Below are 25,470 nucleotides of genomic sequence, written 5' to 3'. Positions count from 1 at the left end.
CAAGGGCAGAGCTGAGTAGTTCTGACAGAGACCCTATGGCCTACAAAGTCTAAAATGGCCCTGTACAGAAAAGTTTGCTGAACCCTGGTCTAAGGCACCATCCAGAGGAGAAAGTAAGTTTTCTAGTGTACTTGGCAGGTATATTCCTTTAGGAGTCTAGGTTCCTCAGGCTATCACAGCTCACTGATCATTAGTTTTACCTACCTGAACCCTATTACTCTAATTTCACACTTACAGAGAGAGATTTTACTTTCCATGTAGGCTTGCCTACAGGGAGAAGACATACTGATCAGCCAGTGTGACCATTCCTACAAAGTAATGATTTCACTTTTCACTGTGAATTAAAGAACTGGCTTTCTGATTTATAGTCTCTCATGAAGTAGATTAGCATGGGTCAGTCCTTTGGAGACGATAACCTCTGATATACCAAAAAATAAAAGTCAAGTTTCTGGACCTGCAAAGCTAAGGACCAGCTCCTGAAATATGGAGATCCCTCTAGGGTATCCATCCTATGAAGCCCTACCTGGGTCAGCAGAGTCCCTCAAGAGATATTTCTGTGACATATCCCTCCATCCTACTTGTGATGCTACCAAAACTTAAGGAATGAGTGCCCATCATTTCTCAAAATCAGATGCAGAAATATCACATGACTACCATAAGACTCAACATTCCACATACAGTAGCTGCTTCTGAGAAGTGACACTTTTTCATTAGATAAGCACTTCCTCTCTTCAAGTGTCTGATGTGACACAAATGTTTTAAAAAATCATCAAAAGAAAGTTAACATCAAACTCAACATTTTCGAAATGTTTCAAGAACAAATCATAAGCTACCTGTCAGCATCTGTACTTTATCATGTGAAGTGTTACTCTGGAAAGCTGTCATTCACACTCATCTGAATTGAGATCTCATGCCTTACCTGACTTGGGCTGATCTTTTCTTCAGTAGCTGTGGAATGTTGATGTGGGTCTTCCTTTGCTCCCTCACAGGGGTCTCTTACAATTTCCGCCTGGTCCCCTTGATCTCTGAAGACCTTTAGCTCCATGCTCTTGGTTTTCTCTTCCCTATCCAAGATCCCAGAAGCCACAGAACCTCCTGCTGTGGAGTCCACCAGCCCACACCGCCCAGGCTCACCCCCATGATCCAAGGCGCCAGAAGTTTCTTCACAACAACTTTCCGCACGAGTCCTCTGCAGCTCCAAGGGCACTGCCCTACTCTGACTTATAAGAGAGCTTGAGGCTCCAGGTTTTACATCTGGAATCACACTTGGCTCAGGGTCAGCATGAAGCTCTTTGGAGACACTCACAGGGAGTTCAGAGTATAATTCCTGTACCACGGCAGACATGGAGGAATCAAGTGGAACTGGCTGAGTCTCTACTCCAGATGACAGCATTAGGGCAGATGGAAGATTATGGAGTCAAGTCTTTTACATCAAATGGTTCACCCTGACACAAATCAAAGGAAGGGATAAAAGTTTAAAACCTTGCAGGGTAGAAGAAAGCTGTTTCAGCTAAAACTGGCTAAAATAAGGACAAAAAATTCCACCTCAATTGCTGACAACAATCTGGCACCAAAACATCCTCCTTAAAGACTGTGAATTAGTGGAAAAATAAATACCTTAAACCTTTAATAGACATCTGTCTAATCTCAATTCAAATACTGCCTTATGAACAATTCTCAATTTAAACCTGGAGGGCCAGCAAATGTAGATGAGAATAAGACATGTCTGACCATCCAAGGATAGAAATGATGTAAATTAGAAGATAAAGATGATTTTCTACTTGTTTTCAGGGCATGAACCTTGCCTGTTTTGTTCATTGCTGTTATCCCCACTGCCTGGGAGAGGCGCTCGGCACATAGAAGGTACTCAGTAAATACTTGTGGAATAAACATATACTGAGGGATTCTGAGGAATTTGATATACTGACTTTTCCACAAGAATAATTCTCTATGCAAGTTTAGAGACAACAGAATTCCATTCCTTTACTGCTTACCAAACACTTGAGCTGTGTCTACCCAGACTGGCACAAGACATTACTAAACCAGACCTTCAGCAGAATCCTCTCTTTTATTCAATTTCCAAGTGCCTTCACAGACACAACTAATTTGATTCTCGCAACCCTGTGAGCAAAGTAGAGCAGCTATCACCATCCCGTTATAGATCCTAACATCACACTGAAGAGGTAAAAATGATCTGCCTAAAACATTACAAGGTTATCTGAGGGGGCGGGGTGGGGGGGATACCCAAGGGGCTTCCAGTGTTGGGAATGTTCCACCTCTTGCACTGGATAGTGGAAACATGAGTTATTTGCTAAAATATGTATATTTGTTTAGTTCATAAAACTACATTATTAAAGTTAAAACACACACACCCCCCCCCCACACACACACACAGCTAGGGAATGGTATACTTGGAACTAGGGTTTCCTGATTGGTAACCTTTCCATTTTAGCCTACCAAATGTGTGCAGTTTCCACAACAAAATCCACTTTGACCTAACCAAGGTGGAAACTGGTTAACCAAATAACATACTACTTGCTTTCATTCTTGATGCTTTCCCTAATCCTAATAAAAGAAGAGAAAAGGTGAGAATTTTCTGGCAACTGAGTTTGTAACAAGGATTTACCTGAGGTATTGATGGCAAATCCCTTTGGCCAAAATACACACAGGAAAGGACAGTTCAGAAAGCCAGCAGATTTCTACTCCTACCACTTTCTAACATCTATCTTTTCCCAAAATAAACATACTACATACAAGCAAAATCCATTGTTGGCTACCCAACTGTTTTGACTATTGAGTTGTCTCACCTTTTCTCCATTGATCACATTCAGATTTCTGAGCAGGAGGGACTCTCCAATACACCATGTAAATCTTTACAATTCAGTTTCCTTGGACCCTGCGTTGGTGGTATAGTGGTGAGCATGGCTGCCTTCCAGTTTCCTTGGACCCTGTCTCTATTCCTGCCCTGATTTTCTGGGCGGGAGCCCATACATCACTTATACAAAAGGCACTTGCTCTACCTCCAGGTCAAGAAGCACCTGCTCCTTGATTATTCATGGGTTTACAACCTTTCCTCCTTGCCAGAAGATCCCATCCATTGACATGTGCTATCAAGACTGAAGCTGGGGGCTGAGGCAGGACAGATGACAGGTCCTTTCACTTTGGACCATTCTGCCTTTCTTCTGGTTTTCCAACCTGTGGTGGATAGTTTACTTACGCACATTGCTATGCTTTCACCCACTGGGTGTCCTTAATGTTTTGAAGGACTCTTCCCTAAAGGTAAAAGTATATAACATGACAGTACTAATTTAAATACTAGAAATTACAGGAAATCAGACTGTCGGTCCATTAAGTTTAGAGAACACAGGAAGGCTGATGAAAAAATCTGGATCCAAAAAAACAGCAAGGAGAGAGAAACTGTTGTGTCCAGAAGTATGGTGAGAATCAAATGAGACACTTTCATAAATGGTGCTGACAAAAACGTATCCTTTCTGGAGCTACAATCTTCCCCTTTCTCCTCTAGTTCCTGGATATTTTTAGAGGCACTTTAGATTTTAGGCCACTTAGTGTCTGTGTGCATGTGGGGGTTAACAGCTAAAGCAGAATTACTATTGGATGCCAAAAAAGGGGAGGAGGTCCTCATTTTCATTTGGTTCAGTTTCCCTTTCCCAACAACAGATACAATCCAGTTTTTGGTTATCACACCACATACAGACCAGAAGAGTAAGTGCAGGAAAGGATACTGTAGAAGAGCAGGTTTGTTGATGGAGATCGGCTCCCTGGGTCTCTTGCCACCACATGCTCAAGAGCTCCTCTCCCTTACCTGCCACTAAGGTATGAGTGTTCTCAAAAGTTTAATCCTTGACACGCCTCCCAGGCTTCACTTTTCCGATGATCTCATCATTTTTGCAGCCTTTCTATGTGGATGACTCAAAACTGTCCCTTTAAGTATAGGTGACCACATGAGCCAACAATTCCACTCCTAGGTATATATGCACAAAAACTAGTACACAAATGTTCAGAGCAGCACTATTCACAATAGCCAAAAAATGGAAACAGCTTATAAGGCCATCAACTGATGAATGGATAAACAATGCGGTACATCCGTACAATGGAATATCACTTGGCTGTAAAAAGGAAGGAAATACTGATTTGTGATAAAACATGGATGAACCTTGAAGATATTATGGTAAGTAAAACACACCAGTTACAAGGAACCATATAAGTTCTCATATATATAAAATACCCAGAGTAGGCAAATCTATGGAGTTGGGAAGTGAATTAGCGGTTCCTTAGTGAGAGCTAGAAAAACTGGAAGTGACTGCTAACAGAGTTTCTTTTGGAGGCAATAAAAATGTCCTAATATTGATTGTGGTGATGGTTACACAACTCTGTGACTATGCTAAAAACCACTAAATTGTACAGTTTAAGTTGGTGAATTGTATGATATGCAAATTATATCTGAAAGCTGATTTAAAACAAAAACACCTGTCCCAGCCCCCATCTTTTCTCAAATTCCTGATCTATGTTTCATTTATAAGGGTGGTACCCCTCCCAAACTTCACATGTCTAAGATAGAACCCATTCAACCCAATGAATAATTGAGTCTTACTACATACAAACAGCTATGAGAAACGAAGATGAATAAGATGTTCTCAGTAAACTTACATGTTTATTTTTTATCCTGTTGCCTCTCTCAGTAACAACACCCCCATTATTCTAGAGCTCAGACTTGAACCCCCAGAAACAACTACATCTGACCTTCCACCTGTTGTTCCATTAGCACTTGTAGCCCACGTACTCAACTCCCGCGGTGTCTCTAACAAATCCCACTCCTTTCCATCCCCATGGCCTTAATTCAAGATTTGTTCTAAACACAGGATCATGCACAAACACACATTTACTAAACAGATCTGCATCATGAAGAGGCAATATTAATAATCACATAGACTGGTTCCAGATATTCTTCAAGGAAAACAGTGCCGTTACATTTCTTATGCATGCATCTGTGCTGTAAACTGGCATCGGTCAAAACAGATTTTTAAAGCTTTGGTTCCCCCCAAATAACTTCCAATTTTCAAAAGCCAAACACCTCTTGAATCTTCTATTTCGTAAAAATATAATTCTAAGAACTTTCAACCTGTAAAACAACTAAGCACATTGGCTGTTGAAACAAAACAGACTTCTCTCCTTTTCTCCTTGCCCCATCCTGGGTCCTCGCGTTTCTGAGCAGTATCTGCAGTTGAGTCACCCAGAACAGGGAGTATCTCGGCTGGAACCATCAGAGTTGAAGTAATATTTAGATGTAAGTCTAGAGCAGCAGATTAAAATTATTCTCAGCTCACTAGCTTGCACCACCAAACTCTTATTTTAGCCATCTATCAAAATATTGGTAATGTTACAGACTGCAGGAACAGAACAAAATTTTAACAAGACATTCAAGTTCTTTAAATTTCTATAGACACTGGAACAATTAAAATGATGGTGTAGAGAAACATAACTCTACAAAGAAGGCTGCCTGGGATAGTTTATCAAACTAAACATCAAAACTCTTTTATTTTGGTAAAATATGAACATAGGAAAACTGTTTGAAAGAATATAATCCAAATATTAACAGTATTACCCTGAGTGAGAAAATCACAAACAACTTATACGTTGTTACTTTTTTTTTTACAGTAAATATGTATTTCTTCTGTTAAAACATTTTAAAAAATATTTTCCCAAGATCCAAATAGGAATAAAGAATAACTGGTAAGTGTATTAGCCCTTTATTTTTATCAGTATCTTTCCAAATGTCAGCTCTCTGCCTCAACCATAAAAATTTTTACATTAAAGCATTAAGTAAACTTGAAGAGAAAACAGTGAGTTACATATGCTCATAAAATGAAGGCAGGGATTTATAGCTTAATCCTTACTAATGACTTATAACCAACCTACTGGGTGAGCACAGTGGATAAATATCTAGTTTGAGGTATAAGCAAAAAATAAATCATAGATTCACAAACAACTCTTACAACTGCTACTGGCTTGTCATCTTTACCATGACACAAATGAGAATTAGATTGTTTAGGGAATGGACTTATCCCTGAAAAAAGACCCATATTTGTAGGGAGTATGCAGTAAAGTTATCCCAATGAAAGAAGAAATTCTTTTGAATTGAGAACAATCATCTCAAAACCTTTCTATGTCAAATCCAACAGCGGCGCTGGGAAGCAATCTAGTTGCTAGTCTCCGAATTGAGAGACCAGGGTTCCTATCCTGCTGGCTGTATGGCCTTGAATGTGTCACTTAACTTTCCTGGGCTTGTTTTTCACATGTAAAAAGAACAAGTTAAACAAAATAACCTCAAAGGGTCCTGCCGCCCATAAACATCCCATGACCCTAAATGATAACTTTTCGGGGCGCCTGGGTGGGACTTTGTTAAGTGTCTGCCTTCAGCTCAGGTCATGATCCCAGGGTCCTGGGATCAAGCCCTGCATCAGGCTCCCTGCTCAGCAGGAAGCCTGCTTCTCCCTCTCCCACTCCCCCTGCTGTGTTCCCTCTCTCGCTGTGTCTCTCTCTGTTAAATAAATAAAATGTTTAAAAAAATTTTTTTTTTAATGATAACTTTTTTATTTCTCTTTGTTTCTCAAAGTACATCTATAGATACCAATAATGGTGGTAGAGTTCCAACTAAGCCCCACTGCAGACACTCAGGGCATAGGAGGTAATTTAAGAACACTTTACACACAAAAAAGATGGAAAGCTTTTTCTTAGTGGCAGTGTTAAATCCTATCCTACCAAATAACAAAAACATGAAAAAAAGAAAATATAGTGCTGCAGTTCTCAATCTCATTAGAATACATTTTATAATACTACAAATTTGACAAAGTGGCCCTTTCAGCTTAGTAGTTCAAACACTCCCTAAAACAAAAGTTCTGGGGGTACAAAGTTTACAGCAATGAGTAAAATGTAGAAAAAAGAATCAAACAAAGAAAACAGCAGAACAGAAAACCATGTGCCCAATAATCCCCAGTCTGAAGGTCTTTAATTCCAATGCAAAAGCGCTGCTCAAAATGAAGAACAGTTAGTAACACCGGGTGCTGCCACACTTGTGTCAAGGGACAATACTCACAAAATCGATCAGGCCCTCAGAAGTTCACAACACTCCTTTCACCTTGAGAAAGGGGCTTTCTTTTCCAAGATTCGGACACTGTAGCCAATGCCTCCATGAGGGCATTCGGAGAAGGGGCCTCTTCTTGAGGGACAGAGAAAGAAGAATCTTTTAACGAGATCTCTAGACAACAGAAAGTCGGGTAGGGAAGTCTATATACTAAACAGGGCCCAGCTCTTCAACATGGAGTGTGCAGGAAATCTCAAAAGCATCAAGCACTGTTTCCTTTTTCCTTCCTTTATTAGCATGCAGAAAAAGGATCCCTCTGTCTCCACATGGGGAGTGAAACAGCGAAAATGCTCCTGATTTCTGACAAAGGCTTTCTGCATAAAAGATTTTCATTTCTTTTTCAAAGGAAGAAGAGAAGGAAACCATCTGTGCCACTCTAAATACACTGCAGGAAAGAGTCCTCCTCTCAAAGGTACAGAGTCTTATTTTTCTTGGGAGAGAAAAAAAGAAGTTGGAAGCTCCCTCTTTGAGGAGGGGGAGGTGTGCAGATAGCAGGAAGCTTTTTAATCACTACAGCAGGTAGGGGGAGTGGGAGAGGATATCTCTAACCAGTCAGGAAGAAGTGATAGCTTCTGTGGACAAAGGGAAGGCTGGCTTTTAGTATCAGCCCTCCCTCCCTCTTGGACTATAGACCTGTTTCCAAAAACAAAGTCTTTTCTCTTGATCATTCTGAGGCCCTCTTTTGTTAATTTGGGGAGCATGGAAGAATCTAAAGGGAGTAAATATGCCTTTCTCCACCCCAGGGTGGGTAAAAGTCTCCTTTCCAGTGAGAAAGGATGGGTTGAACACCTGTGATGTGGGGGTGGGGATGGGAGGAGGCATGCATGGAAAAATGTGGGTCTCTATGGAAGATAACTAGTTTTCTTTCTTTAAAAACAACAAAAACAGCAGCAGCAAATTAAGTAACAATGACAGCAACAATTTACCAAAAGCTTACTAATGTCCTAAGCACTTACACAAATTCTCCCTTAGCCCTCAAGACAATGCTCTACAAAGAGGACCCAAATTAGAGATGGGCTAATTGAGACTCAGAAAGGTTAAACAACTAACCAAGGTCACGAAGATGGGAAGTGGGAGACAGACTTGCAACTACCACATTCCAGACGCCATGCTCTTAACTGTGCAAGGGAAAGGAGCTCATTGCACACCAAGAGACTTGAGGGAAGAGAAGCGAGGCTCCGTCGGTGGACATGATTGGGGGTGGGGGGGGAAGAGACTGACTTCTAATACCACACAGAAAATTCAGGGTCTTCCTCTTTATATCTAGGGGTAAAGGTGAAAAATAAAAGAAAGAAGGTAAGTCTCTCTTTTACAGGGAAGGAAGACCGCCCCCCCCCCCAACACTTTTAGGCAAGTTGAGTCTCGCTCTTCATCTGGGGAGCGCTGAGCAAATCGGGGGAAAGGTCTTGTTGAGGGTTTATCTACTACCCCTCCTATTGAAATAAGTTTAGAATCGCCCTCTCACACCCCGGGAGCGGGTATCGCGCCGCTGACAAACGCACAGGAGCTGTGGAAGAGCGTACGCCCACAACAAGGGGCGTCGCCCTCCTCAAGAAGTTGGGGGTCCCCCGCCGTATCGAGGTTGAAGAGTATCTCTCCCCCGTCGGAGCCATGACTTGGAGAAGCCGTTTCCCCCTCGCGACGCGGGGCCTGGTCTCCTCCCTCTCCCCCGGTCGTTCCGCCGCCCGCAGAGCAGCCTCCGTTCCCTTCAGCGCCCCAAGAGAGAGGGAGCCCCGGGCTCCCCCTCACCCTTCAACGCCAGGCGGAGGGTCCCCTCAGGGTGGAGTGGGGCGGGGCGGCTGCGCCCGAAGCCTTCCCGCCCCCGGCCTCTTACCCTGAGGCCTGCTCCGCGGCCCGCGCTCGCCCCGCCAGCTCGGCCTTTGCAGCCGCAGCCCCGTCGCCGCCAAAGCTACCTGAGCCTACCGAGCCGAGAGAGCCCGGGGGCGCTCCAGCCGCCACCTCCCCTTCGTCTCTATGGTTTTCTTCCTCCTCGAGCCACCCCCACCCCCACCCCGCACTTCCTCATCCGGGGCCCGAGCCAGCCATGCGGGCTCACCCAAGTCCCGCCCCCGCATGGCGCGCGCGCAATCCTAGGGGCGGCCCTTCCCGCGTCCAGCCTCCGGCCCTGGGCGGGCCCTAGCAGCCCTCTGCCCCGCCCCCGCGGTCCGGATTCTTAAAGGGGAACACACGTTTTGCCCCAGCACTTATTGAACCATAGGGCCCATTGTCTCCACTGCTGCTACCCTGGTCCAGTCCACTATTTTCCTGGCCCGAATGGCTGCAATCCTAGGGGACTCTCTCTGGCAGCCCAGGAGATATTTTTATAATTTGAATCAGTGTGTTAGGTCATGTCAGTGCCCTGCTCCTTTTAATCACACTGACCACTAAATCTAAAAGGCACCTCTGCCTCCAGTCCTGAAAGGCATCTTGTTTTAATATCTTCAAGGCTTAAACACTGGCTGAAATTGTCACGTTGCATCTATTTATTGATTAGTTCATCATCTGTCCCTTCCCATGCTTGTTCATCATTCTGTGGTCAGCACCTAGCATGGTGTTGGGCACAAGTAAACGTTCAACAGACATTTGAAGGAAGGAAACAAGGTTTATTCAAAAGGGAATCAAAAGAGCACCTGGGTGGCTCAGGCGGTTAAGTGTCCAACTTTTGATTTTGGCTCAGGTCATGATCTCAGGGTCCTGGGATTGAGACTGTGTTGCGCCCCATGTGGGGCTTTGTGCTTGGTGGGGAATCTGCTTGAGATTCTCCCTTTCCCTCTGCCCCTTCCTCCTGCTTGCATGCACTCTCTTTCAGATAAATATTTAAAAAGGGGGGGGTGAATTAAGGAAGTTCAGAGAATAGAGTCAACTTGATCCAAATCACACAACCTTGTATTAAACACAGAAATCTGTTGCTTTTTGGACCTTATCAATCTGGCTGACTATAGAACTAGAGGTTTGGAGGTTTATGGGAGATTTTAATTCTCTCTTCTCTGATCAGGATATCTTTGAGCCAGTCAACATGTGAACCATTTTGGCCAAGATAGTGGTTTTCCCACTTTTGGTCAGGGCGGGAGGTATATAAACCCAAATGCCAGCCCTATTATTCTACAGCCTGTGAACGCATAGATCATCTGTATATGTGTACAATTCATACATAGGCTACTACAGATGGTACTGGGATGATTTAACTAGAAATTCACTTTAAAACATTTCTACATTTACAGTATCCACATTGTCCAGTTCTTTCTCAGGCAACTACCTGCCTATAGAAGGGGATCTGAGAAACCCAGTATTACTGGTTTGTCTTTTTACCTCAGGCTCTAGCATGACTGCCCAGCACCATTGTTGATCTTGTCTTCATTTTATTTTAAAATATTTATTTATTTATTTATTTAAGGGGGTAGGGGCAAAGGGAGAGAGAGAGAAAATCCTCAAGCAGACTCCCCTCTGAGTACGGAGCCTGACACAGGGCTCAATCCCACAACCCTGAGATCATTACCTGAGCTGAAGTCAAGAGTTGGAAGCCCAACTGACTGAGCCACCCAAGAGCCCTGATCTTGTGTTTTTTTTTTTTAATGTGATATTTTGTTAATAGTGGATTTTTGTATTAATTTTTATTTAAAAAAATTATTTTTAAATATTGTCTTGTTCCCTGAGCTTTTTTGACATCTCCTTAATATTTTGTGCCCTAATATTTTGTGCCCCACTAAAGACCTAATGTAACATGTCCCTCATTTCATTTGGTCCTCAAACACTTTCTGAACAAGGAAATACATGTACTTCTTATTTCCATCTGACAAGGGAGAAAATTGAGAAAAGAGAATTTGGTGCAAAGCCACGCTGCCAAAAACAGGCTATTGTGCAGGTGGTTGTAGCACAGTGATCTTAGAATCAAGGATCCCCTAGACTAGATCCCCAGTTCAGGAACTAACTGCTCCAGCCATCACTAACCTTGACCAGCCTTTGACAATTTTTTAAAAACTCAAAACCTATCAAGGTTTTTGTTTTTTGTTTTTTAAGATTTATTTGACAGAGAGAGAGCACAAGTAGGCAGAGCGGCAGGCAGAGAGAGAGGGAGAAGCAGGCTCCCCACTGAGCGGAGAGCCTGATGAGGGTCTGGATCCAGGATCAGGACCTGAATTGAAGGCAGACGCTAAGCAACTGAGCCACCCAGGTGCCCCCTGTCAAGGTTTCTTACAAGTTTTTGCCAAATTAAAAAGTGAAATATTTGCAGTTCTAAGATAGGAGACCAATTATAGACATCTCTCAGGAGATGTAATCAAATTTCCTTGAGGGCCAGGGAGAGAGAATTCCGTTAGTCCCTCTGGAATGGAAGGACTTCCCACCAGCCACTGCTGCTAACAAAACAGTCAGGGGGATCTGAATGTGTCCCCTGAATTAGCAACATTAAAATCTTTTATAGTTAACATTTTATCACTGAAAGTTTTTGTAACTGTTGCGGTCTACTTGATTACATGTTCTTACTTTTATAAAAAATTACAATTATTTTATAGGTTTTAAACTTCTGAATCCTAAAGTAAAAGTATGGATGCTTAAGGAAGCTCTTGTCTTCAGCCCTCCCCTCCCCTGCCTTCGCCCACTCCCGTCTCCTTTGTGGTATGCGTTTTTTTCTTTAAACATTCAGAAAATTTCCAAAAACCGTAAGTCAATTAGATGGAGCTGGCAACTTGTCAGGAGCCCTTGGCGAGTTTCTGGCACAGCCCACACAGCTTTGATTTTCTTCTTGAGAACTGAAAGATGTCCTGACAGGGGCTTAGGCTGAGCTCCTGGGTGTGTGGAGGATGCTGGTTAAAAGCTCAGCCTTCAGAGCCCAGTTAGACTCGACTGGGACAGGATCCATCCTTGCTTCCTTCTGAGGACTTTCGGGTCCCCTGCCTGTTTACCTTTTGTGAAATACAACAGTACCTGCCGCCTAATAGGGATGTGACCATTTCATAAGGATGTCTGTGAAAGTTACGGTAGCTATTATTATAACCAGGGAGGAATGGAATTCATTTGGGGTTTCGAGGGATTTGAAAAGCACACTTCAAACTGAATACTTCCCAGCAGGGTCCATCGCACTAAGTCGCAAGTGCTCAGCCCTTTGCATTTTACAAAAGTTCTCGCAGAAACTATTTTGTGCTTCTCAGTAGCCCCGTGAGACCAGGCGAGGGTCCACAACTTCGTTTACAGATTCGGGGAGACTCGCCTGAGTTTGCCCTGTTGGGGTATCACTAAATCGGAAACGAAGCTTTTGGGCATGGATCTATCTGAGAATGTCTGGGAAGAAAAGGATTTCCTTTCCGCCGTCTGGCCAGCGAGCGGGAAACGTAGCGGACAGCTGAAGCTAAAGGCCACACGCAACGCCCCGCCCCTGGCGGGAGCCCCGGATGGGGAAGTGGCGCGGACACCGAGATGAAGCGGAGGCCGGGCCAGAGCGGCCCGGGGCGTGTGGGCGGGAAGGGGGCGGGGCCGCGGGGCGGAGCCACCGGAGCTGCGCGGGTTCTCAGGTGAGCACTCTGTAGCTGGGGCGGGCCGGCAGGAGCTTTGAGCTTGGGCACGGAAGCCGCGAGGGCTGTGGGGGCGAGGGCGGGGCGTCCAGAGGAGGCGCGGGGGACCTCGGGAGGGTCCGGCCCTTGGAGCCCCGGCCTGAAGAGGGAAGGGGCTCCCGAGCTGCGGGTGAGTGGGGCTGCTCGCCGGGCCCGGGCTTGTGGAGTATGAGGGAGGGGGTGGTGGCCCAGGTTCGAGTCCTGACCCCACTCCCCATCCTGCTGTGTGATCTTAGACAAGTCTCCATGCCTCTCTGAGCTTTAGTGGCCGCAGCTGTGAAATGAGGGTGGGGAGGAGGAGCCGCTTAGAGTTTGTACAGATGAACGTTCAGGGAACGAAGCCCTGCCTTCCTCCTGTTTATCCTCTCCTTGCCCAGGAAACTGACCGCGAAACGTGAACGGTGGGAGTGTCTCAGTGTCTGAGTGACCTTGGGCAAGTCCCTTGCTCTGGCCCACCCTTTCTTTATCTACAAAATGAGTGCGCTAACCTCTTTCAAGATCTCTTTAGTATTTGGGTGTTATTGCTTTAGTTAGAGACAAGGCAGTGAGTGCCCAGTTTAATACAGGTTTTCCCTTTAGGGTGTGATAGAATATCTTCTTGGAGGTTGGAACAGACCCTGGCCCAAATTCCCTTTAGTTCCCAGATTCTGTTTTGTCCTCTAACCCTCCTTGTAATTGGAGGAGTGATTTCATCCAAGGGTTGGTGCTACCTCTCCTCTGAACAATACCAGTATATTTAATGGCCTAAAATCAAAAAGCAATTGCAAGGAAAAGTCTGACATTCTAGCCTTTTTGTGTTTCAGTGGCAGAGAGGCAAGATGACTTCTCTCCCCCAAGCTTGGAACAGCTGAAGGAAACAACAGTACAAGATGAGAACAACAAAGGTCTACAAACTCGTCATCCACAAGAAGGGCTTTGGGGGCAGTGGTCAGTATTGATTGGTCTTTGGGGGTTGTGTAAATTGGCTGAGGTTCTTGGTGTGTCCAGTGCCTTGAAAATGACACACTGACTCATGTGACAATAGAGGCTAGCGGCAAGTATAATATAGTTGCAGGGAGGGCAGTAGCACCAGAGAGCAGAGGCCCCTGCTAAAAGCATTTGTATTCTGACTTTTAAGGAACACTGTGAGTGTTGCCAGTCTACTACCTTTCATTTATTTGTATTTTATATTACATGTTTATTGCATACGTCTTATAAAATTCTAGTCTGCACTGGTTTGGCAGATAAAAGAAACTTACATTACATGAGAGCAGTAATAGATACACATTAGACAGGTATGATCAAAGCATGAAACTTTGCCTGGCTTGGAGGCATAGTGAGAAGGGGCAGGACAAAGCATATTGTTCTGTACTAAACCAGATTTTTCAGCTCTGCCTCTAACTTTCCCTGTGACCTCAGGCAAGCCCCTAGTTTACCTTATCTACAACTTCAAGCACCTTAGAAAGTTTTTCTGTTTTTCTTAGTACCTTGGATCTATAAATCTGAAGAATAGGATGGCAATTAGTAATATGATTTGATTTTTCTTTTTGTAAAGGAATAATTTTCCTTTTTGTCCTAACAGTCTTATTTGCTTCAGAAATTGGAATTAACAACATAATGAGTCTTTTTAAAATTGTATTTTGCTATGGATTTGCTCTTGTATATGTGTAAGCTTCCCAAGGGCAAGGACTCCCCAAAAGGGAAAACACTAGTTTCGATATCATAAAGTTTGTGAGGATTGAGTAAGATGATGTATGTAAAGTATTTAGTAGAGTACCAGGTTCAGTGCTACTCAGTAAATATAACCATTATAATTACCAGGACAAGGATATACCAGGCATTGCTATATTTAAAACACAATTTCTGCTAAAATGCACAGTCTCTTGTTAATAGTAGACTTTGTATGCAGTTGATGCTGCCTGAACATTTGTGGGGTAGAATTGAGTAGACAACAGAAATAACTTTTTTTTTTTTAAGATTTTATTTATTTATTTGACAGGGAGAGACACAGCGAGAGAAGGAACACAAGCAGGGGGAGTGGGAGAGGGAGAAGTAGGCTTCTTGCGGAGCAGGGAGCCTGATGCGGGGCTCGATCCCAGGACCCTGGGATCATGACCTTAGCGGAAGGCAGACTCTGCTTAACTGACTGAGCCACCCAGGTGCCCCAGAAATAACTTTTGACCGAGGGAAGGATACAAGGATATAGTATATACAGTGTATATACAATGTATACAAGTCTACTTTTTCATGTGTATAAAACAAAGATAGGTGCTCTACTGTCTCCTGTAGGACTTTAAATAAAAACACATCAAACAAAATTAGGTGCGCATCTGTGCTAAACATAAAGGTTATGAATATGACAAGGTCCCTTGTCCCTAAGGAGCTTTTAGCTTGATGAGACAGATATGTAAAAAGGAAATGGTAAAATGAAACAGTGGAATTTGTGCTCAGGGAGTTTAATTCAGACTAAGGAAGTTAGGGGAAGGCATCATAGAGGATTTGGCATAAAACTGTCAATGGAAGCAATATACCAAATAAAATTTGGGATTAACCCAGTGTTTTGCTTTCCTAGGCTGAGCTTTTGTTGGGTCTGATTATATTTGAAATTTAGATATACTTATGTGTCATGGTTTTAGCATAATTAAAGGCTGTATCTTTCCCTCAAAATTAAGACAAAAAAAAATCACTCCCTCTTTATGGTTCTGAGTTTGTTATATATGAAAGCGTTCTCCCCACCCCCAGTGAAGGTGGGGGTGGGAGTAGATAAACATATGAAACTATGTCCTCCCTATATTTTAAGAGTCTCACTGGACCCTCATGTGAACTAGTATCCAAAGTTTTTCCCTAATCAAGTGCTGCCTTCCAAAATCTAGGGCATTTTACTTGGCTTGTGGGTTTTTTATTTTGTTTTGTTTTGTTTTTTTATGACATATGAGAGGTGGTGGGCTTTAAGCAGAAGGAATCCTGGGCTAGTAATCAGTCCTGGCTGTTATTAGCTATTTACCCTTAGGCAAGTCACTTTATCACCTAGGTCATTTCTTCACTTCTGTTAGATCCAAAGATTTATTGTGAGGATCACGTTACGACAGTATTTTTGGAAATTCTTTGAACACTATAAATATCAGGGATGGTGCTGCATTTGTGGGACTCAGGCTGTTTTGTTCCTGGGATACGCCAGGTATGTGATAATTTGAGGGAGTAAAGTGTTAATCCCAGAGGTTTAAGTTCCAGAGAGCAAGGGCTGCTTTTTCCCTGGGGTCAGTGGGGTGGTAGTAGAAAGAACATGGGCTCTGAAGACAAAGGTCCCGAACACTGTCCAATTCAGCTACTCACTAGCTTTGTGTCTCTGTGTGAATCCTTTAGTTCATCTGAATTGTGATTTAAAATGGAACCTCATTTCGAGATGGGGTAGTAATACTAACCTGATGAGGTCATGAGGACCCAACATGAGAATGTATACCACAACCTGTTGCCCAAGTGAGTCTGTTTTCTGCTTGAGATTGCTAAATTGTCTTTCAGATGATGAGCTAGTCATGAACCCTAAAGTGTTTCCTCACATCAAGCTTGGAGACATTGTGGAGATTGCTCACCCCAATGATGAATACAGGTAAACATCTCATTAGGATCAAGGGAACTAACTGGGCAGCCTGCTCAGTTGAGAAATGGTGCTGTAATAGGTAAAAATCATTGTCTAAAAGGTATCAGTGACATTTTGTTTAAGGGGCTTCCAGGGCAGGACAGCTCTTAGCCTTTACATAAAACTGTTTCTGCCCTCTAGGATTTGGTAAACCAATAATCTTTTAAAAAGTAGTCTATTCTTTTTGTTTTTAAAGTCAAGATGACAACTCTGTGAGAAATTGTGTAGCATTTAGCCATTTCTGGAGGGCAAGTGCAGAGTTTCTTTGTTTCTAAGAGAACCTCCCCCCCCCTTGTTGTGCTGTAGGTTACAATATATCCAGAGGGATCTGTTTGCCTTTTGTAGGGGGTGAAGAAAGCTGGTTAATTACAGCTTACAGCACCCCATCTCTTTGTTGCTTTCTCCCCCAGCCCTCTGCTTTTGCAGGTCAAGTCACTTAAGGAAGATCTACAGAAAGGTAAGAATTTCATCTCTCTTCTCTAAGGCTTTTGTTTTTACGCTTAGAGAAACTGTTCCAGAAACAGTAAGGAAAGTCTCTTCATAATCTCAGGGAATGAGGGCATAGTACTTCTTTCCTTGTCAAAATGTGTTCGCCTAAAAAAATTGTCAGATTTCAAAACTGCCAAGGAATCGCATTTGTCAGCATCCTAAGGGCACTGAAGAAACCATCTTTATTGTCAGGAGGAAAGTTAACCTGACTAGGTGAAGCTTTATTCTTAATTCAAGAAAAAAAAAATTTGGCAAAGTGTGCTTTCCTAAATATTGTATTTTTTCACAAGATGTTTGTTAAGTGCCTACTCTGGGTGAGAGAGGATAAAGAAACATACTGATGATTACCTATCACAAATGTAAGGCGCTGTACAAGGAACTTTTTGTAATGTCTCTTTCTTTTTATCTTCCCACACAACTCTTGATTGAGGGATGCGACTTAGTGTCACCGAGGTGAATTGGCTTGCTCGATGTCAATAAGTGGGGGAGCCAGAGCAGCCATTTTACTTACTCATTCTGGATCAGATCCTTTCTTTTTTCCTCTAATGAGTGTACCATGCTGTTCAAGGAACCAAAATGTTAATTGATAGCAAATTAGGTAATTCCTTAAATAGTACTTAAAAGAAAAGAAGATTCTGGTTTGCTCTAAAGGACTGTGATGTCCACTACTTTTATAATTCAGTATGATGTGGAAGCACTTTATAAAACCCAAATCCTAAGAGTTTCCTCCTCCTCCTCACCACCCCATCTCCTGCCATCTGGTATGTTTCTTACTTACCAGATGTAAGGGCTCATTGAAAAGTTTGTTTCTCCCTTAACTACCTCAGCTACTTTCATTCCAAACGAGAAATGATCTCCTTCCTTTTCTGAATTTTCACAGTTCTTTGAACTTTTTTATATTGCTCCTTAATTTCTTTATTTTTCCTCTCTCTCATTTTTTAATTGCTGAAGGCTCAGGTCTTATTTCACATGCTTGTTTCACCTAAAAAGCAGAGCATTCTAAGCTTTAAGATGTTGGAAGGCAGAGACTGTTTCTTGCCCATGGCCAAGGATCATTTGTGTTGCTTGTCAAATGACTGTTTATAGATTAGAATATATTTACCTTGGGGGCACCTGGGTGGCTCAGTTGGTTAAGCAACTGCCTTCAGCTCAGGTCATGATCCTGGAGTCCCGGGATCGAGTCCCACATCAGGCTCCCTGCTCAGCAGGGAGTCTGCTTCTCCCTCTGACCCTCCTGCCTCTCACGCTCTCTGTCTCTCTCTCAAATAAATAAAAAAATCTTAAAAAAAAAAATATATATATATATATTTACCTTCTTTTTCAGAGTACGTTCTCTGATCCAGATTTCTTCTGTTTCAGAAACTATTAGTGTGGACCAGACTGTGACTCAAGTGTTCCGACTAAGACCTTATCAAGATGTTTATGTGAATGTTGTAGACCCTAAGGTATGTCTTTGCTCTGGATTTGAATATCTTTTGGGAATGATTAATACTGTTCCTAAAAGGTTAGGTCTCTAAGGAAATAATGAGTTATGTAAGTATAGTGTTGGACTTTTAAATATGTGGTCATATATAGGTCACTTAGATTATAGGTATTACATAGGTTGCATTTAAAGCCCTCACCCTTTTTTAAAAGCTTTCCTAAAAAGATTCTGTATATATAGGTACGTGTCAAGCTCAATGTAAAATTTTCTATTAAAATACTATAATTTCGGGGCGCCTGGGTGGCTCAGTTGGTTAAAATACTATAATTTCTCTAGGTGTTCTCCTTTTTCTTCTGAGTTGAGAAATGGTGCTGTAATAGGTAAAAATCATTGTCTAAAAGGTATCATTGACATTATCTAGAGAAATAAAGCACAGAGCTCAATGTCCTATGTATGTGCCAGAATCAAGACTAAACACAGAATTATTACTTTGGTACTTTTTGCACTTAGTCATGATCCAGCTGCTGTAGCATCTGTTGTAGACTTATCATCTGTACTCAAAAGCCTTTTCTGGCAGGATGAAATGCTATGTGTCGGTGTTCAGTTATCAAATGTTCTTCTAGTAGTTTTCTTGTTTGCTAAAAGGTTTCTGCATGGTGAGTGTGCATTATCTTAAGATGAAGTGTGGCAGAGTAACGCAGAGAGATATATTTGATTATCCCTTTTAGGATGTGACCCTTGACCTAGTGGAATTAACCTTTAAGGATCAATATATTGGCCGTGGGGATATGTGGCGATTAAAGAAAAGTTTGGTAAGATGTGATTAAAAAAAAAAAAGTCTGTTACTTTTCCTGTTATATTAATCCATTTTCCTTGTAGAGATTTAGTAGGGAGAAGGGTATAAAATCATTTCTAATTCCAGCATCACAGATAATTATTGTAAACCCTTTGTGTATCTTCTTCCATTCTCTTTGTAGTTTTTTTGAGCTTTGTTTTGCTTGTTTATAGATTTTTACTCCACATTTTTGGTTAGAACGGGAAATTATAATATTATTTTACATTTGAATGGAACTTTAGCTTTCACATGTTCCTGTCACCTCTCCATGGACAGGTATTTATTACTCTTCATTTATGTGAAAACTGAGATTGAGAGGATAAGCGATTACTCAAGACTAAAAAACTATAGTCAGCAGTGGACACCGCGCTAGAACCCAGATCTTGTCGCTTCCCAGTTAGACTGCTTTTTGCCGTACCCTTCTCCCATTTTCCTGATTTATTTATTTTGAATTAACATTTTCTACTTAAAATGATCAGTTCATTGTGAGCTGGTGCTGAAAATTTTTCTTATTGGGCATTTTGAGCATTATGAAGCAACAAATTGTAGGTAGAATTTCCATACAGTGAATATTTTCAGAAAAAAATATGTTTGCTCATTTTGTATTGGTTGGGGGAGGGTTCCATTCTATAAAACGAGAGCTAAAATGATAAATAAATGTTGTGTAATTAAATGAGTATGTAAATATAGAAATGTATGCAAATGTATGTGAAGATAAGCATGTTAGTGAAGCTGGGCACTTATTTTCCATCTGGTCTTTATTATTGTCTATACTTGTCACACTCTTAAGAACCTACTGTTATACCTGCCCCAGCAGGTTTGCCTATGGGATAAATCTATTACTCCCTTGTTAATTGAACCTTGGGTTGTTAGAAGAAATTAGAAAGGCAGGAAACTTTCTTTGTGACCTTTTATGTCCTTGATGTGTTGTTGAATCTCATATCCTCTCTCTCTCTCTGTCTGTCTCTCTATCTTCCTTAGGTCAGCACATGTGCCTATATCACTCAGAAGGTGGAATTTGCTGGCATCAGGTAGATATTACATCACTCTTGACTTACCAGCTAATACCTGGGAGTAGGATCTAGTGCAGTAACTGGGCTACATACAGCATTTGAGGCATGTGGATGTACATATAATAAAATACACGATAGCTTAAAAGGTTAGATTGTAATAAATAAATAAATACATAAAAGGTTAGATTGTTGTTGCTAAAACAAACCAAAAATCCCAAATGCACTATAGTAGTTTTAAGATGAGTGGAAGTTGCTGAAGCTACATGGTATTCTGTAGCAAAGGAAGTATAGCTTCATAATTTTAGAACTAGAAAAAGCCTTAGATGAATGTATTTAATCAAACCTTCTCGTTTTACAGATTAAGAAACATACTTGGAGATACAAAATGACTAGCCCAGTAATTCCTGATTTGCTGCCTTTTTAACCATATTGTACTGCCTTTGATTTATTAAAATAATTCCTAAATTTCAGTTTGTAAAGAAGAGAGAGAAAGGGACTTTTTGAAAGCCCTTTTAATTCAAAAAGCACAGCGTCCACAGAGTAAAGCCTTCAAAGAGTGCAAAAAGGTGTATAATGAAAAACAAATCCTTCTCCTTAGAAGAAATGGTTTCTTACCTGAAATTTATTATGTATAACACAAGCATGTTTACATCTGGTTGACTCACCTTTTTTTTTTTAAGGTTTTATTTATTTTAGAGAGAGAGCTCATGAGTGAGCGAGTGGGGGCAGGAGAGGGAGCAAGAGAATATTGAGCAGAGTCCATGCTGCGCATGGAGCCCAAAGTGGGGCTCGATCCCAGGACCCCGAGACCATGACCTGAGCCAGAATCAAGAGTCGGACACTCAACCAACTGAGCCACCCAGGTGCCCCTGGTAGACTCATTTTTAATGGCACTAGGATTGACCAGTGGGTTCCAGTGAGGTAGTCTGGTCCTCCATTATGAAGTTCCCCATCAACTTTTCACCTAATGGTTTCACCCATTGATGATTGTTGCAAGATGGTGATTTTCTAATTCAGTCATTTTTCCTACCTTTATTAGCCAGAATCCTTTCTTTCTTTTTTTTTTTTTTTAAGATTTATTTATTTATTTATTTGAGAGAGAGCGAGAGAGAGAGCGTGCAAGCACCCAGAGGGAGAAGGAGGGGAAGAAGCAGACTCTCCGCTGAGCAGGGAGCCCGATGCGGGACTCGATCCCAGGACTCTAGGATTATGACCCGAGCCAAAGGCAGATGCTTAACTGACTGAGCCACCTAGGCGCTCCCAGAATCCTTTCTGTAAAGAACATTTCATCATCAGCTAGGGCAAATTGGTTAATCTGAACTATTGATCCTAAAGGAAAGAAAGGATAAAGGATTAATTTTTTTCCCCAAAAAAGGGGATGGTTTAAAAATTGGAGGGTCAAGATTCTTTGAGAAATTTTAGTAAAAGATTTTAAAGCACAGCCCAAGAAGTGACTAAGCTTCGAGCAAAATAAGAAATGCAACCTAGATTCATGCTTTCCAGTACAACTTAGTCTCTTCGAGGTGGTGGGCCAGGAGTCAGGAAACCTATAATCTACTCCCGCACTGCCAGTGATTAGCGGGGGTGATGTTGGGCAGGTCAGAGAGACTCTGTATCTACTCCTCTGCAAAATGAAATGGTTGGTTTAGAATCTTTTCCTGTAAAGGACCAGAAAGTAAATGTTTTACACTTTGGGCCACATGGGTCTCAGGTCTCTGTTGCAAATTTTTTGTTTTTCGTTTTTTTTCCAACATTTAAAAATATAAAATCCAGGGATGCTTGGGTGGCTCAGTCAGTTAAGCATCTGCCTTCAGCTCAGGTCATGATCCCAGGGTTCTGGGATCGAGTCCCACATCAGGCTCCCTGCTCAGCGGGGAGCCTGCTTCTCCCTCTCCCTCTGTCTCTGCTCCCCCTGCCTGTGCTCTCTCTGACAAATAAATAAAACCTTAAAAAAAAAGTAAAAAAAAAAAAAAACATATATATATATATATATATATATATATATAAAATCCATTCTTAGCTGTGAGCCACATAAAAATAGGAGATGGGCTGGATTTGGCCTGCAGGCTATAGTTAGCTGAGCCCTGGTTTAGAAACCCACTCAGATACCTTTCATTCTTAAATTTCTTGTTTTTCTGTGCGAGTGCCCATATCCACATGGTGCCAGATACAGAAATGAAAACCCTGACATAATGTCAGGTTTAGACTTTCAAAGATCTCTCCTAATATTTTACTCATTCATAGTCAAATGTAAACCACAGTCTTTTACTATTTCTCCAGAAGACTATATATTTATAGTCTTCCTACACTGAATCAAAAGTCACTTTCCTTCCTACAAGAAGGCATGCAAATTAAAAAAAAAGGGCGCCTGGGTGGCTCAGTTGGTTAAGCGACTGCCTTCGGCTCAGGTCATGATCCTGGAGTCCCTGGATCGAGTCCCGCATCGGGCTTCCTGCTCGGCAGGGAGTCTGCTTCGTCCTCTGACCCTATCCCCTCTCAGGTGTTCTCTCTCTCTCATTCTCTCTCTCTCAAATAAATAAATAAAATCTTTAAAAAAAAAAAAGAAAGAAAGAAAAAAAAGATGCTCTGGGCCTCACTAACAAAAGATAGTCGTTATTTATATAAAGTCATAATTATTGAGTTTTTCTGTAATTTAGTCTCTTTACCTAGTAATTTAATTAATACTTAAGGACATATGAGACAGTTTCATTACCTTGAGACCTTGCCTTTGAAGCATCGTTTTTCCTTCAAAGGTAAACATTTTTATTTTCTCTAACTAAATTCCCAATGTATTCTTCAAAATGTTAAAAATAAACCCTGCAATCAGTATTTAAAAAAAATTAAAGGGCGCCTGGGTGGCTCAGTCGTTAAGCATCTGCCTTCGGCTCAGGTCGTGATCCCAGGGTCCTGGGATCGAGTCCCACCTCGGGCTCCCTGCTTGGCAGGAAGCCTGCTTCTCCCTCTCCCACTCCCCCTGCTTGTGTTCCTGCTCTCGCTATCTCTCTCTGTCAAATAAATAAATAAAATCTTTAAAAAAAAAATTTTTACAAGAAAAATATTGTACTAAAATCCTATCTCCTAAAAATTAGCATTTTGCCTTTTTAAAAATATGGAACTTAGAAACCTAGTCTGTTTGATTTCATCATGAAGAGATCTCATTTTTCCAGATAATTTTGGGACTGCTAACTAGCTAAGGTTTCTGTTTTTACTTAAAGAAATTTTTTTTCTGACTCACACTCCAGAGGGAGCAACACTAAATAATTTCTGGCCTTCACTTCTCAGCTGTACAGAAGCAGACAGACCAGTGTGGAGAGTCACAGTTAAAGCCCTTTGAAATATCCAGTTTGGGTGTTTTTCTGGTAAATTTGTACCGCAGAGGATCTTCTGGGATCTTCTCTGACTTGAGTCTGATTCTGTGGTGGCCATTCTCTTAGAATGTCTTTCCTAACTATAGAATTCATACTAAGTACCACTTGCTTATCACATGCTAGATACTAGGCATATGCTAAGTATTTTTATATATAATACATGCTCAACGTAGACAGTTTGATAGAATAAAGAAGCAGGAAAAAGAAATATTACATTACTACTCAGAATCAATCACTGTTAACATTTGACACAGTTCTGCCAAAATATTCTGTCTTCCTCTCCCCACCTTTTGGCTTGAGAACATATAGTATACATGATGTTATATACTGTCCAAAAAAAAAAAAAAAAACCCAAGCCCAAAAACTTTGTTTTCATATTTGAAAAAAACATTTATTCTAGAAAATTTGGGTAGTACAGAGTATAAAGAAGAAAACTTGGGGCCCCTAGATCTCTCAGTCAATTATGTTTCTGCCTTCAGCTCAGGCCCTGATCCCAGGGTTCTTGCATTGGCCCATGTCTGCTTCTCCCTCTCCCTTTGCCCCTCCCCCCCACTCATGCTTGCTCGAGTTCTTTCTCAAATTAAATAAAATCTTAAAAAAAAAACAGAAGAAGAAAACTTACAGTGAACTATAAGCCAACTGTGTACAGATAACTACTATTAAATTTTAGTGTGACCTTCCAGTATTTTTTTCTTTTATTTTTTTAAAAGATTTACTTGTTTATTTGAGAGAGAGAGAATGCACAAGTGAGAGGCTGAGAGGCAGAGGGAGAAGCAGAGGGAAAAGCAGACTCCCCACTGAGCAGGGAGCCTGATGCAGGGCTAGATCCCAGGACCCTGAGATCATGACCTGAGCCAAAGGCGGGTGCCTAACTGACTGAGCCACCCTGGTGCCCCTCTTTTCTTTCTTTAAAAAAAATTTTTTTTTCAAGATTTTATTTATTTATTTGACAGAGACACAGTGAGAGAAGGAACACAAGCAGGGGGAGTGGGAGAGGGAGAAGCAGGCTCCCTGCTCAGCAGGGAGCCTGACGCAGGGCTTGATCCCAAGATCCTGGGATCATGACCTGAGCCAAAGGCAGACGCTTAATGACTGAGCCACCCAGGCACCCCCTTTTTAAAAAATTTTTAATTAAGTAAATCTCCATGCCCAAAGTGGGGCTTGAACTCACAACCCAGAGATCAAGAGTCGCGTGCCCTACTGTCTGAGTCAGGCACCCCTCAGTGTTTTATTTTCATACATACACGCACATGCATGTATTTTTACATAGATGATAATACTGTGTGTACTATTTTGTATTCTTTTTTCCCCACTTAAAAGCTTATAAAAACTCCTTGTAAACATGATTTTAATGGTTCCATGATATTCTGTTGTCTGGATACATCATAATTTACTTAACCTGTCTGCCATTGCTGGACATTCCGGTTGTTCAAAGGTGTGTTAATGCAGATAACACTACAGTGAATATACTTTGCATTTATTTTAACTTCACATTCACAGAATGATGAAATTTAGTTGTAAAGGATAGTGGAGATCACTGAGCCCCCACAGCTCACTCCATAGAAAAGGGAGGGAAAGTACCTACCCAAGCTTCTACATAAATCAAGGGCTAGTGCCTCCCAGGTCACCTTCATCCTCAGGGCTTGGCAGTGTGCCATTCTGCCTCTTGTAGAAAGCCATGTGTGCTCCTGCGCTCTGTCCTGGGGGATAATGGATTTTGCGTTTGCATCAGTCAGTGGCAGTTTTTCTTCCCTTGAACCAGCAGAAAAGAGAAGAGAAGCTACCTCGGGGCCATTCTCAGTTCCTGTTTGGGTAAGGGCAGATTTTAGGTTTAGGAGCAAAGGTCAAGATTCCATTTTCTGTGTATATGTGTTTTATAAAGAACCATTTACATTGGAATAATAACTTTCACAGTTCACCAAGTTCTCTCATTTACAGTATCTTACTGGATCGTTTCAAGAGCTGTAGAAGATGGATGGGGCAGGGTTCTTATTAACACATTTACTGATTTTTTAAAA

The 25,470-nt window shown here is 41.8% G+C and overlaps 2 protein-coding genes across 2 annotated transcripts in view; one reads left to right on the top strand and one right to left on the bottom strand.

Annotated features, from left to right (window-relative positions):
* The window catches only part of PRR14L (proline rich 14 like), a 43,911-nt gene extending 42,518 nt beyond the window's left edge, over positions 1–1,393 (bottom strand). The window contains exon 1 of the mRNA XM_044921115.1: positions 920–1,393. Coding sequence (XP_044777050.1) covers positions 920–1,393 — 474 coding nt within the window. The remainder of the gene's footprint in view (positions 1–919) is intronic.
* Positions 1,394–12,687: 11,294 nt separating this feature from the next.
* Positions 12,688–25,470, top strand: part of DEPDC5 (DEP domain containing 5, GATOR1 subcomplex subunit) — a 125,095-nt gene continuing 112,312 nt past the window's right edge. Inside the window, exons 1-7 of the mRNA XM_044921246.1 lie at positions 12,688–12,838; positions 13,512–13,635; positions 16,207–16,294; positions 16,735–16,781; positions 18,173–18,258; positions 18,965–19,048; positions 20,053–20,102. Coding sequence (XP_044777181.1) covers positions 13,578–13,635; positions 16,207–16,294; positions 16,735–16,781; positions 18,173–18,258; positions 18,965–19,048; positions 20,053–20,102 — 413 coding nt within the window. The 5' untranslated portion in view covers positions 12,688–12,838; positions 13,512–13,577. The remainder of the gene's footprint in view (positions 12,839–13,511; positions 13,636–16,206; positions 16,295–16,734; positions 16,782–18,172; positions 18,259–18,964; positions 19,049–20,052; positions 20,103–25,470) is intronic.

Source organism: Neomonachus schauinslandi, chromosome 14, assembly GCF_002201575.2.
Source record: "Neomonachus schauinslandi chromosome 14, ASM220157v2, whole genome shotgun sequence".
Lineage (NCBI taxonomy): Eukaryota > Metazoa > Chordata > Mammalia > Carnivora > Phocidae > Neomonachus > Neomonachus schauinslandi.
The sequence above is the reverse complement of the archived record's forward strand: the minus strand, read 5'-3'. Positions and strand labels throughout refer to the sequence as shown.